The sequence below is a fragment of the Stenella coeruleoalba genome (assembly GCF_951394435.1).
Source record: "Stenella coeruleoalba genome assembly, chromosome: 9".
Lineage (NCBI taxonomy): Eukaryota > Metazoa > Chordata > Mammalia > Artiodactyla > Delphinidae > Stenella > Stenella coeruleoalba.
Window position 1 is genome coordinate 20098142 of NC_137155.1, and position 15310 is coordinate 20113451.

The 15310-nt window shown below is 40.9% G+C and overlaps 1 protein-coding gene across 1 annotated transcript in view; it reads left to right on the plus strand.

Moving 5' to 3' along the window:
• The window catches only part of CCDC146 (coiled-coil domain containing 146), a gene marked incomplete at its 5' end in the record, with an annotated part of 109846 nt that overhangs the window by 59670 nt on the left and 34866 nt on the right, over positions 1-15310 (plus strand). Inside the window, 4 exons of the mRNA XM_079931709.1 lie at positions 1053-1135; positions 4062-4271; positions 11962-12019; positions 13847-14020. Of these exons, the coding sequence (XP_079787835.1) occupies positions 1053-1135; positions 4062-4271; positions 11962-12019; positions 13847-14020 (525 nt within the window). The remainder of the gene's footprint in view (positions 1-1052; positions 1136-4061; positions 4272-11961; positions 12020-13846; positions 14021-15310) is intronic.

The following is a 15310-nucleotide window of genomic DNA, read 5'->3' on the forward strand; positions in this document are numbered from 1 at the left end:
ACAAGAGCATGTTTGATTTTTTAAAATGATCTCCATGGGAAGTAGATGGATAGGGGCCCTGAGTGGAAACAGAGATGGGGAGGGGGCAGTTGGAGTTTCGCTGTAGTCCGGCTGAGAGATGGTGTGACCGAGACTGGCAGGATAGGGAAGGGAGAGGAAAGTGGATGGACTCAAGAAATATTCTGAGCTAAGAACAACAGGGCATTGAGAAACCCAAATCTTATCTTTAGTTCTATTTTTTGTTGCCATGTCACCAGCAGTCCAGTTAAGTCCAACCTAATGCAAATGCTCATTGCATTATGGTAACACTAATGTTTGATGTTGTGTTATGATGTCTGTTAGCTACTTATCACCTAACTCAGAGAGTAAATCAAAAGTTCTTTTGCCAGAAATGAAAAAGGAATAAATACAATCACTTTGTGTACCAGATAAATTTTCATGTTTCTTTGACAGCAGAGGCAGAGGCATCGTGGTACAGAGGAATGATCATGGATTTTTGGAGCTGGACCACTTGGGTTTAAATCCTGACTCTGCCTTTAACTAGCTCTCTAACTTTAAACAAATTACTTAACCTTTCTAAACTTTAGTTTGAAATGGAGATAATGCCTGTTCACAAAACATTTTCAGGAATAAAATAACTGATGTACAACAGTTGCTCATAAAAGATGCTCAATAATTATTAGTTCTCTCACCTTACAAATAGCCATCCTAGTCATCTATACTCTGTAGGTTGTTTGCTAAACCTAGAAATACGGTTGTTTTAGAACTGAAAGAATTTCACTCAATTCCTTCCCTCGATTTACAGATGAAGAAATCACAGCCTTCATCTAGAGAGGTAAAAGAACTCGCCCAAGAACTCAGAGAAGAACGGAACTAGAACCATTTTCTCTGAACACCTACCATCTTTCTAATAAGCCTTATTGCCTCATATGTTTCCTAATGTTTAACTGAAAGATTTTATGGTACATCCAAATACCCATTTTATCTCTGCTTAAAGCATAAAGGAGGTGATGGCTAATAGTGGTCCTGTATTCCTGTGTTCTCTTTGCTAGTTACATGCTATGGGGAAACTTCCTGGAACCAGGATGGCAGAGTTAAAAGCCAAGTACACCTTACTGCATGATACCGTGAAAAGGTATGCTATTTACCGGCGTGAAGACACCTCTACTCACATCTCTACTTCTTACTTGTAGTGGGACCTGTCTTATTTTTCATTTTCCCAAAAGCAGACTCTGAGACAAAGATTTGAGTTCAAGCGTTTTAAGAAGTATACCAGAAATTATTGTGAGACAGTGGGGAAGTGAGATGGGGAAGGGTGCTATCCGGCTGGGGGTGTGTTAATCTTCAGGTTAACATTGCAGGCAACTGGGGCTCAGTCTCACTGAAGACTCTCTGAGTGACTGTAGAAGACACCTCAGAGCTCTCCCACTGAAGGGTGAGGACGCTGGCATATTTGTTCACTCATTTCCATCCTTCGTTGATCAAAGATTGCTTCTGGGTAGGCGAGCTCCTGGCACTTCTAGCTTACCCTGTGAGAAGTCAAGATGTTCCATTGGCCAGAGAAAGCTCTCAGGCAGAGGCAAAGAGATGCTGTTGCTATATATGATAACTGTCCATCGAAGCTACAGGTGACCCCTAGAGTGTGCCAAGGGGACTTCGGTGAGGCCCTGACATTCTCTGCTACAGCACACTCCTGTAAGGTTCTCTCCTCCCCACCTTTCTTCATCACTCAGAGGTGTAGGTTCTGTGACAAGCCCAGCCTATATCTGCTGAGATTCCTGTCTTTACTTCTCACCTGTTCCTCCTATCCCTGGCTACTCGCCTTAGCCCAGTCCTAATTAGCAGAGGTCAGAAGACGAGGTTTCAACAGAATAATTCAACAAGGTTTCCTAAGCATCTGCCATCAGCCACTGGGAATCAAGGGGGAAGGAGAGTGAGAAAGAAGGGGAAACCCTGTTCCACTGCTACTCCCAAGCCTCCTTCTTCCTTTTCCCCGCCTTCTGCCTCATAGCTTTGCATGACATCTTCATTAAAATCCAAGCAGAGACACAGTGAATGGAAACTCCATCCTGTGATTCCCCAGCCATCCTCTCCCCCGATCTCCAACCATTACTCCTACTTCTTTTCTTGCTCATGCATTCGGCTACTCTGAGGATGGGAGCCTGAGGGAGGAGTGAAGGAGAAGAGCAGAACTGCATCCCTACGTTCCCTTCACTTTGACTCCACCCCATATGCACTCAGCTCCCTCTCCGTTCCTAACCAACCTCCAGTGTCAGAGAGACATGCAGGACCAAGGCTATGACGTTACTTCTTTCTCCTTCCAGGCTGTGTTGCAAAACCATTACTTCCCTTCTGCTACCACATCTTACCCCCTCCTGACCCCTTAGTTCCCTCTTTTGTGATTACAACCAACACCCACCACTCTCTCCCACCCCACTGCCTGGTGGGTGGGAGAGGCATGAAGATATCGACTCTTTACTCTTGCTGCCGGGGCTGTAGCAGGGCAGATATAGGCTAGAAATGCTGGACTGAAATTGAATGAGTCTTCCATAGAAACCACATTATAAGAGTTGTTAAATTCTCTTCTGCTGACACTATATTTCAAGTCCATGTATGTAAGTTACCACATGTCTTCTGGCTGGAACCCTAACCACCTTGTTCACCCACTTTCTGAGGGAAAACAGGCACTATGGCCCATGCCAATACCTTACAATTCCATAGTTGAAGACTCATGTTAAGGACATCAGGTAACTTCAGATTTACAAAGTGTATACAAGGAAATTGAACTGTAAGAAATAACTCCAGCTTTCATTAACGGAAATTGCATCTATTATCTTTAGAGCTGTTGTTGCTATTTGGTACCTAACATAGCGCCTGGAGCATAGGATGTCCCAATAAATGTTCTGCTGTTGAGCAAGTGACATATTGAAGCCTGAGAAAATGGGTGGGGCTGGTAACTTCAGTTGAGACAGGCTTGATTAAGTGATTGGGCATCTCTGCAAATGAGCAGAAACCTGAAGATTTCTCCCGGTGAGGAAAGTTGTTGGGGAGCGCGCGTGCGCGCGCGCGCACACACACACACACACACACACACACACACACACACACACACACACACACACACACACACACAGAGCTGCCTTTAAAACAGGAACTGGCAGGGTCTTGCTTCCGAACAGGAGAGATGGCAAATGTGAGGAAGTTGGGTTTCTGAGAAAGATAAATCAAGGCTGCCGGTAAGGCTGGAGCTGATGTTAGTGTATGATGCAGCATAGGTGAATGATTTCTAGAAGGTTACTGGAGATTCCATTAAGTCCAGTTTCTATGTTCATTCAGTTCTGCCTCTAGCCAGATGCTTAACCCTTTTCCCAAGATAAAGCCAAAGCCATAGAATATAACTGGAGTTGTAGGAATCGCCCTCTGCTCTGACATTCACGTCCAGCTGTAGCCAGGCACTGATGTTATGATCAGAAATCTGTAAATTAATTGAAGTCCATAATTTTACAGGAGAATTTTTCTTCCTAGTTTCCTAGCAAAGTGTCATTAGAAAACGTACTGTCTTTTCTTATCACTAAGGAAGAAAAGGTTTTCCTTCAATCAGGTCATGAGAGTCCAAGAATTCGAGAAAGCCAGGGTTGCTGGGGCAGCTGGAGGGAGGACCCACTCTTTTCATTATTATTCTTCCCACCCTTGGAAGGTCATGATCATTCTTTAATGTCAAGTGCAAACATCACATTCCCATCCAACTAAGCCTTTCTCTGTCATCTCCCACCTTCCTGATCAAGACACTAGCGGTAGCACTTGTCAGCTAGTATTCCCTCTGCCTATTCACGTCTGCTCCCCTCTGCTAGACTGTGAGCTCCATTTGCCTCTAGTACCTAGTGCAAGACTTGGCACAAAAATGCCACTGAATTGAATTGAACCTAGGAATGGAAGGAACAGGGGCAGCAGTGTGGACATACTCCCTCCACTCCTCGCTAGAACCCTCCCCACAGGAGTTACTAAAGGTATCGAAGGTGTACACTTCTCATTATGCAAATCTCTGTTTTTATGGGACCCAGCATGCAAGAGTCAGAGGTCCAACTGCTACAGGAGGCCAAACATTTCACTGAGCAAATACAACAGCAGGAGTTTCACCTGAAGCAGGCTGATAATTTTCCACAGGCATTCACCACCGAGGTCTCCAAAATGAGAGAAGAACTTCTCAAGTATCAAAATGAATACAGTGCAGTGGAGGAAAGAGAGTTCCATAATCAGTACAGGTTGAATAGGTAAGTACATGATTCTCTCAAGCTCGCTGAAGACAGATACAAGCAGAGGTGTTTCCACATAAACGAAATGAGAAAAATTAGACTAACTGAAGAAGGAATTTTAGGTAGAGTATGAGAGAGCAGTGTTAAGAGGACGACAAGCCTAGCTCTTTCCTTGATTCCCTAGAACAGGCAGTCCCTGAAAAAGAAGGTTACACAACTTGCAGTAAGAAGCTCAGGTGACAGGGAGACGCTCTCAGGAAGAGGAGATCCCTGTAGTGGTTTCCGTGTGTCAGGAAAGCCATACCCATCAGGAGCTGCAGCCAAAGAACACACTCCATAGAACCAGGACCTGGCACACACTCTCCGCCTTTCCAGCCCTGGTGGTGGCCCCTTACCCTCTTGCGATATCAGATCCTATGTCTGCATGGCCGGTACCCCACAAGCACTTGCCAAACAAGCTGTATGTGAATGGAGGGTCACATCTGTTTCACTTGATTCTTCTAATATAGGAATGGGGACCACATAGTCAACCCTATTCTCCTATTACCAGACTATTCCTTAGGATCCAGGAAGAAAGTGATACCCTTTTGGAAGACACATTCACTTATCCAAATCTGGAGGATGTCATTCAGCGAACTACAGCAGAAATGTATTGCTAGAAGGGATAAATGTTATTTCTAAAATCTCTTCTAACATTCCTCCTGTGAAGAGCAAGTCAGTGAAAGAGTTTGTTCAGCAAATCACACTATTTAGATTGAATTTCAAAACAACTGCAAAATCCAGGTTTTGTGCTCTGTGCTGTGCCTGGGTACCGGAGAGAAAGCCAAACCACCTCTCCTAGGATTTGTTACCATTTAAGGTGACAGAACTTTCTCTGGCTATTTTTAAGAGTAGGTAGAGTTCCCTCAGAGTGAATGTAGCTCAGTCCTGCCAAGAGATAAGCGAGTGACTTCGGTGACCTTTGGAGGACTTTGCCCGCCCTGGTTTTGAATCCTCTCTTTGGGGCCTATTACTTCAACTGGGGGAAGAAGAAGACTAGCTTAATCAGGAGAATTATATTCAGGGGGAAAGAAATCTGAGTCCTTCTTTGTCTTTCAGTCTAAACTTGTTTCAGGCTCACCAGTGAGATCTGTAGAAAGAAAGCCTAACTATTTCTGTGCCCTGTAAGCACTCTTTCAGTTGAGAAAATAATGAAATTAAAACAATAGGTGGCTGTTCATTAGTATTGAAAATATGAATGCTTGACATTTCCACGAAAGGGTAAGAGGACCATAAGTCAGTTGATATTTAAGTTGTTTAAAATTTCCAAGTATTCCTGCCAAGGGGAGAAGAAAAAAAAAAAAAAAAAGACCAGAACTCTTGCCTTTTAGGTATAGACAGGCAAATTGTTCACTGAGCTGCTTGGGATGGAGCTGGAGGTGGAGGACTGTACATAGTGACCAACAGTAAACAAGGACATTCAAAATTAACATTTGCAGAAATGTTTAGTGTGTATTCATGTTGGATTTGTTAACATGTTATACTGTAGCTTACGCAAACTCCCCTGCATTCTCAAATACTAGCAGCCCAAGAATTAACAAACTTATTTTCATAAAAATAATGGTGATACCAAAAGAAATACCAGGAAAGAATTATAGGCTGTATACTTCATTGGCTTAACATTACATGGTATGGAAACAAATTCACTCAACACTTCCTCCCCAGGAAAAAAGTAGATATTTCCATCCCCACATAAAAATAAAGAAACTAAGCCAGGGAGGGGGAAAAGAAAAGAAAAAAAACTATTCATCCAAATATTCAGATGATATTTTTCAAATCAGCACAACAAAATCTCATTTTATTCAGAGCCTGAATAACAGAAGCCCAAATAACTAGCACTCCCCCACCCCAGCATCTTTAGGAACTTCTGACTCACTGGCAGCTACTAAGAACAAGATACTGTTCACATATGCTAGAGAAAAGATATTCCTCTATAATTTGATTTTCTTATGTTTTCACATAATATAAACTCCTATTAAATGCTAATGGCGAGCATAATTACACGACTGGTTAATAATTAAATCTGTTACAACAGTTCCTGGTTTGGAATTAATATTCATAGATGATCTCTTGATAAATATGCAGTTCAGGAAAGAATATGTAACTTACTTAAATAAATTAAGTAAATACATTACAAATAAGTAATGAAGTGATTAAATAAATACTGTTGAGAACTTATTTTAGAAACAAAGTAGAATTCATTATCTTTCCAAAAACTTTCCCCGAAAAGACTTTTTAGTATTCTTTTCAAGGTTTTCCTTGCCTTCACTTTGTTACGTTTTGGAGGGCTTCTCTGCTTACTAGTTAAGTCCTGAGATTTGGACGGCAAATCAATTGTGTCTCTCATGCTAAATCTGATATATTCTGACAAGTCTCCATCAGCTGGGGAAACAGGGCCGTGGTCGGTCAGTGCTGTCTGTCATGGGTGTGGACGTGGAGAGGGGGACACACGTGCTGCACGTGTGCAGGACCATCACAGTGTGACCATGGCCTTGGTAACTATTTCCTCTGCCACAGCTGCTTCCCTGTTGGTGCTCACCCAGGGGTTTAGCAGTCATTTTCCATTCTTAGTCCAACAGTAACAGCACAATTGGAACCAAGAAACAAACAGATCCGGTAAGAAAGGAACAGAGGGATTATTTTAGTGATGTCTCTGGAATTCCAGAAAGTTAGAATATGACAGAGGGCCATACAGTGCATCCGGATTAGTAGTAAGGAACAACTCACAGCTGGAGCAGATTTTACCTTCTAAACATTAAAAAAAAAAAACCAAACCTTTCCTGCTCCCCCTGTGCCAACCAAGAACGGAGAGAGCTTAGAACAGGTTTTGCAGCGCATAGTCCTCATAACTGAGAGAGAAACACCCAAGATACACGTTTACAAGGCAGATCCAACCCTACAACTAACGATTCCACTTTCTGTCCGGGCCTCCCCACTCAAGGCAAGGTTTGAATTGCTTACAGACTTCCTGTGTGATTCTGAGTCGTGTCAGAGATTGAGAACTGTGGGTCCACAGAGCGGTCCTCAGCACTGACTACTCTAAGAATCCCCTGAGGCTTCTCTCAGTGGCCACTCAGTCTGTGCTCCAGGACCTCCAGCGATGGGGGCTCACAGCCTCCCACAGCAGCCCAGCCCAGCCCAGCCCAGCCCAGCTTCGGGCAGCCTGACTCTTAGATGGCTTTCGCTTGTATTGGTTCAGAAATCTCCCTTCTTACAACTTCCACCCATTCAGGCTGGTTCTACTCCTGATGTGGATGACGCCTCTCCCCGCTTGGCAGCACACAGGGCTTCCAGCAGTCCCTCTTCACCCACAAGTCCTTAAAACCAGAACCCTTTGATGACATGGTTTCAGTTCGGACTCTTGCTGTAGAAAAGGAATGAATCCCGAGGAGCTCTGACACTGAACCACGCCTTAGTCAGAAAAGCTGAAAATGTCAGATGTAGATTTTAATGTCAGTTTGAAAGTTTATATCAAGAAGCACACGTACAATAACATTTTTTCATCCCAGCAATGCCACGCAAAAATGAGAACCCAAAATGAGAAAACAGACAATGCATAAAGATGTTTCTTACATTATTATTTATAAAAGCAAAAAATCTAAAGCAATCTAACTTCTAAAAAATAGTGGAATATTTCAATAGCAATGTATTCCAGAGGGAGCTTGATACTGAAAAACACCCTGGAGTCAGATAGAGCTAGGTTTGATAGTCACTTCAGCCTTGACCGGTGAATTTGGAAGAGGTGCCTAACTCCTCAGTTTCTTCATTTGTACACTGAAGGTAACAATAGCCACTGAGAAAGGATCTGCAGTTTAGAAATGATGTTTGTGAAGACCGTGGCATATAGTAGGTTCAGTATATATTAGATAGTATCAATATTAAGGATTATTTTATTATGGTACATCCACCCACTAGAAAACCTTGAAACTAGCTATTAAACTATTAATTATGAAGTCCATTTTGCAACTTGGGGAACTATTTTAATTACACGTTAGGTAAAAATGGATTCAATAATATATACATATTTAATATAATTTCATTAAAATATATAAGGAAAATAAAAATGATCAATTGTGGTATGAGAGGTGTGGGATTATGAATGATGTATTTCTATAAATAAAAGTATACATCTTTTAAAGGAAAAATGTCAATGTTTCTTAACAAAAAAGAAAAAATCAGATGGCTTCACAGGCAAATTCTATCAAACATTTAGAGAAGAGCTAACATCAATCCTTCTCAAACTCTTCCAAAAAACTGCAGAGGGAGGAACACTCCCAAATTCATTTTACGAAGCCACCATCACCCTGATACCAAAACCAGAAAAAGATATTACAAAAAGAGAAAACTATAGACCAATATCACTGATGAACACAGATGCAAAAATCCTGAACAAAATACTAGCAAACAGAATCCAAAAACATATTAAAAGGATCATACATCATGATCAAGTGGGATTTATCCCAGGGATGCAAGGATTCTTCAATATATGCAAATCAATCAATGTGATACACCATATTAACAACTTGAAGAATAAAAACCATATGATCATCTCAATAGATGCAGACAAAGCTTTTGACAAAATTCAACACTGATTTATGATAAAAACTCTCCAGAAGAGGGGCATAGAGGGAACCTACCTCAACATAATAAAGGCTATATATGACAAACCCACAGCGAACATCATACTCAATGGTTAAAAACCGAAAGCATTTACACTAAGATCAGGAACAAGACAAGGATGTCCACTCTCGTCACTCTTATTCAACATACTTTTGGAAGTCCTAGCCACGGCAATCAGAGAAGAAAAAGAAATAAAAGGAATATAAATTGGAAAAGAAAAATTAAAACTGTCACTGTTTGCAGATGACATGATACTATACATAGAGAATCCTAAAGATGCCACCAGAAAACTACTAGAAATAATCAATGGATTTGGTAAGGTTGCAGGATACAAAATTAATGCACAGAAATCTCTGGCATTCCTATACACTACCAATGAAAAATCAGAAAGAGAAATTAAGAAAACAATCCCATTTACTATGGCAACAAAAAGAATAAAATACCTAGGAATAAACCTACCTAAGGAGGTGAAAGACTTGTACTCAGAAAACTATAAAACACTGATGAAAGGAATCAAAGATGACATAGAGATGGAGAAATATACTACGTTCTTGGATTGGAAGAAACAATAGTGTGAAAATGACTATACTACCCAAAGCAATCTACAGATCCAATGCAATCCCTATCAAACTACCAGTGGCATTCTTCACAGAATTAGAACAAAAAAATTTACAATTTGTATGGAAACACAAAAGACCCTGAATGGCCAAAGCAATCTTGAGAAAGAAAAATGGAGCTGGAGGAATCAGGCTTTCTGACTTCAAACTATACTACAAAGCTATAGTAATCAAGACAGTATGGTCCTGACACAAAAACAGAAATATAGATAAACCTACACACATATGGTCACCTAATTTACAACAAAGGAGGCAAGAACATACAATGGAGAAAAGACAACCTCTTCAATAAGTGGTGCTGGGAAAATTGGACAGCTACATGTAAAAGAATGAAATTAGAACACTACCTAACACCATACACAAAAATAAACTCCAAATGGATTAAGACCTAAATGTAAGACCAGACACTATGAAACTCTTAGAGGAAAACACAGGAAAAACACTCTTCGTTTGCCCAGCAAAGGAAACCATACACAAGACGAAAAGACATCCCTCAGAATGGGAGAAAATATTTGCAAATGAAACAACAGACAAAGGATTAATCTCCAAAATATACAAACAGCTCATGGAACTCAATATCAACGAAACAAACAATTCAATTAAAAAATGGGTGGAAGACCTAAATAGACATTTCTCCAAAGAAGACATACAGATGGCCAAGAGGCACATGAAAAGATGCTCAACATCACTAATTATTAGAGAAATGCAACTCAAAACTACAATGAGGTATCACCTCACACAGGTCACAATGGCTATTATCAAAAAATCTAGAAACAATAAATGCTGGAAAGGGTGTGGTGAAAAGTGAACCCTCCTGCTCTGTTGGTGGGAATGTAAATTGATACAGCCACTATGCAGAACAGTATGGAGCTTCCTTAAAAAACTAAAAATAGAACTACCATATGATCCTGCAATCACACTCCTGGGCATATACCCTAAGAAAATTATAATTCAAAGAGAGACGTGTACCACCACAATGTTCACTGCAGCACTATTTACAATAGCTAGGACATGGAACCAACCTAAATGTCCATCGACAGACAAATCAATAAAGAAGATGTGGCACATATATACAATGGAATATTACTCAGCCATAAAAAGAAACGAAATTGAGTTATTTCTAGTGAGGTGGATGGACCTAGAGTCTGTCATACAGAGTGAAGTAAGTCAGAAAGAGAAAAACAAATACCATATGCTAGCACATATATATGGAATCTAAAAAAAATAAATAATAATGGCACTGATGCACTGATGAACCTACTGGCAGGGCAGGAATAAATATGTAGACATAGAGAATGGACTTGAGGACCCGGGGCAGGGGAGGGGGAAGCTGGGGCAAAGTGAGAGTAGCATTGACATATATACACTACTGAATGTAAAATAGTTAGCTAGTGTGAAGCAGCTGCATAGCACAGGGAGATCAGCTCCGTGCTTTGTGATGACCTAGAGAGGTGGGATAGGGAGGCTCAAGAGGGAGGGGACATGGGGATATATGTATGCATATGGCTGATTCACTTGGTTGTACAACAGAAACTAACACAGTATTGTGAAGCAATTACACTCCAATAAAGATTTTAAAAAGAGAGAGAGAGAGAGAGAGAGAGAGAGAGAAAACGGATGACAGAAATGTAATTTAAAATGTCCTAAAGAATTATCCATTTTATGTTTGTTTAAGAAAATATCATTTTATATTTAAAGAAAAGACTGTAAGCCTTATCTTGTGGGAGAGTTTCACATCACCATTTTGAAACTCAGGGACGCTCAGGTGGTCTTTACAATCCAGAGATGGCAGCACACTACCGCCCCCTGGTGGCAACACGGCTGAGGCGTAGGATCAACAGCTTGGAAGTAAAATAGCAATTTATACGCAAGCTCTAAAAGGAAAGGTGTAAGTGTCCAAAACTCTGAAAAACTTCAACTTCAGCCTGTGCCCCACACAACTAACCTATATTAAATTCCACGTGGTGCATACTTATTACACAAATGTTAATTTACTTTATTGCAAATACAATTTCATAAAAATAAACCTGGTATGCATGCATCTTTAGACCTACTGGCTAGTGGGATCTGATAATTTGATGAAAGCAGTAGAGGCTGTAGCAGTAATCCAGGCGGGTACTAGTTTACTGCAAATAAAAGAAAAAGTCCAGAGCCCGCCTGAAGGAACTTGAGTCTGGGGGACAGTTCGTGCTCCCAAGCAGGTACAATATGATGAGAGAACTGCTTTGATGGGTGTGTGTACAGTGTTGAGGCAGGACTGGGGAGGGAGCACCTAAATAGGCCTGTGGGACTCAGTGAAGCCATCACAAAGGATGGACACCAGGTCTGGCAAACACACCTGGGAGTGCATTCTGAGAAGAGAAAATAGAAAGTTATTACTGTGGAAAGAGTTTACTTTTTTGTACTTTGTCAAAGTTGTTTTTGTTTTGCAGCTTAATGGAAGAGAAAAGCCTCATAATAAAGGAAATCGAGAAGATACCTAAGCCAGGAGTAAGTCTTAGATGATCTAGACTTTGTTAAATACAGCTGGATTGAAACATCCCTTTTGATAAATATTAACGTTTATCACAACAACCATACCCTGAAACATTTGAAAGACCCAGAAATCTTAACAATGGATGGTGCTGAAAGGAATATCTGCATAACTTTTACAGTAAACATAAGTGGTGCCTATTACAGGATTTAGCTGTTTGGCATCTAGTTCAGGTTATGTTTAGTTGGACAATATCTGCTTTGTTTTCAGAAGAAAAAATGGTTGGCACTTAAAAACATTATTTTTGCTATAGCTATTACTCTCATAGCTTCCTGACTGTCTCAAGCTTATTACAAGAATTTTTTATAAAGGTGTATCACTTATTCATTCCTGCCTAACAAACTGCCCCAAAACACAGTGGTTTAAAACAACAGCCGTTTCTTATTTTCCTCAGTTCTGAATTCTTCTGGTCTGAGCTGGCTCATTTGGGGCTGGAAGGCCTAGGATGGTTTCATTCATACGTCAGCCAGTTGGGCCGCTAGTTGGTCTAAGGTCACATGTCACTGGTTACTCTCATGACGGTGGAAGGGTTTCCAGTCTCAGGAAAGAGACAGAGAGTCTCAAGAGAGGGCAAACCCCAACACACGCACTTTTCAAGCCTCTGCTTAAATCACTGTTGGTAACATCACATTGGTCCAAGCAAGTCGCATGGTCACATCTAGAATCAATGGGGAGAGAAATAGGTCCTACCTCTTAATGGGAATAAGGACAAAGACATATTGCAAAGAGGCATGCAAACAAAAATAGGAGGAATTTATGTCCCTTTTTTTGCAATCTATCATAGAAAGTAAATACAGAGATCATCACACTTTGCATTGCTTTCACCTTCTAAATGGTTCTATTTAAAAAGTATGTTGTTGGTGGTCTAATTCCAAGGCATAGAGTAAAATGCTATAATATATATGAGTATGAATATATTGATACATCATATTATATATTAATATAATTATGTATATATTATATACTAGTACACAAGTATTCCTAACCATCATTTTCAACACAGATTCTGCGGGAAAAAGCATTGTGGATTTTAGTTCCTGACCATAGGATCACCAATTTTACCCTCGAAGCCACAGTGGAGGAGGACGAGGGTGATATGCAGAAAGGCCAGAGCAGGCTAAATGGATCCTTCCACTAAGTCATTAGTAATGTGTGGACCTTCTGAGTATAAGAAGGCTTCTCTCTCACAAGTCAAACACTCCCCAGAAAATCAGTCATGGGAAACAAAGACCTGTTAGGAGTCTGGGGCAGAGGGCATTTGGGGATAATGTGCCTGAGTTAGAGAAGTAGTCTTAATAAGAGAGCAGGGGATTAAGGAGTGCCAAGGATACGATATTCCAAATATAAACTTCCTAATCTTTAATTCTCATGTGTGACTCAGGAAAACCATAAACCTGATATTCAAAGATTATTTGCATCTGGTGTTGCCAAATCACAAAGCTACTAGAAAAAAGGCTGGGAATTTTTACTAACGCTTTTTGGTATGAAATAAATATGAACTCAGAAAAAGGAAACACTTAAAATGTAGGAAGATAAAAAAGAGCATTAATTTAAAAATGAGTTCAAATCTAATGTGAAATGTTTAACACATGCAGTATAATTGCCATGCCTTTATTGAAGAGGTCGGAAATAATAAGTTGCATTTAACTGAGCAAGAAATCATTCATGAATCTCAAAACAAATATAATCAAGATGGTGAGTAAAATTATTTTTAATTTGATTTTTAAGAAGACAAATGTTTGCTCAGACTCTGTATAATCTGATAATTTTCATGACTTTTAAAGGAAATGGAGAAGATGAGAATATTGAGAGAAAGCACTGAAGAATTACGTAAGGAAGTAACACAGAAGAAATTAGAAATTAAAAATTTACGGGAAGATTTGACATCCAAGCAAAAGCAATTACTAAAGGAGCAGAAGGAACTAGAAGAATTGTTCGAATCTCAGGTCACCTTAAAGGTATGTTACTCACAGCTCATAAATATTTAAACATTGTGCCTGCAAGGACATAAAGGGGCATGGGTATGAAGATTGACTGCAAATGTTTGACAAAGACCAAAACACACACACTGAAATGTTCTGCATTGTGACTGATCCTATCAAACTAAACCTGGGCTCTGGGAATTCACAAAAGACTCTGGAGTGTTTGGTAGCATCACTCTAAATTGGAGTCCTGACCTGGGGAAAAGGCCTCTCTAAACCTCAGCAAGCATTCTTCAATATTGGAAATGAGTGTCACAAACACAGTCACTTCCTTCAAGAGCAAGCAAATGTTCTAACCTCTTTTGTATACTGTTATTACTGCATCCTTCTTTGTTTGATTCCACTTCACTTCCCTCTCACCGTGAAAGTGATGCAGGGCCTGTATTTATGTTTTAGGAGATAATTAACTTTCATTTTATTTTGAAACCTTTGTATAATAGGTCTCGAAACAATCGAAGTAACCTAGACTTATGTCTTAAAACTACATCTGAGGGCTTCCCTGGTGGCGCAGGGGTTGAGAGTCCGCCTGCCGATGCGGGGGACGCGGGTTCGTGCCCCGGTCCGGGAAGATCCCACATGCCGCGGAGCAGCTGGGCCCCTGAGCCATGGCCGCTGAGCCTGCGCTCTACAACGGGAGAGGCCACTGTGGTGAGAGGTCCGCGTACCGCAAAAAAAAAAAAAAAAAAAAAAAAAAAATACATCTGAGACACCTTGGCTTAGAGGACAGTTATGATTCACTTTGACCTCCTTTTCCTTAAGAGTCAGAGCAGTCGGCCAAGATGTACCCAGATGCCACCCAGAACACAGGCACTGAGCACGGGTGAATTTACAAGGAACCCAATGAAACTAAGGCTTCACATGCACGAACCACCACCAAGGTCCTGAACCTAAGTATCATTTATAACTGTTGATTCTTTTTCTTAAAAAGAGCTCCCCAGGACTTCCCTGGTGGCACAGTGGTTAAGAATCCACCTGCCAAGGCAGGGAACACGTGTTCGAGCCCTGGTCCGGGAAGATCCCACATGCCACAGAGCAACTAAGCCCGCGTGCCACAACTACTGAGCCTGCGCTCTAGAGCCCACGAGCCACAACTACTGAGCCCACGTGCCTAGAGCCCGTGCTCTGCAACAAGACAAGCCACCGCAATGAGAGGCCCGCGCACCACAATGAAGAGTAGCCCCCGCTCGCCGCAACTAGACAAGCCTGTGCGCAGCAACGAAGACCCCAAGCGGCCATAAATAAATAAACAACTTTATAAATAAATAA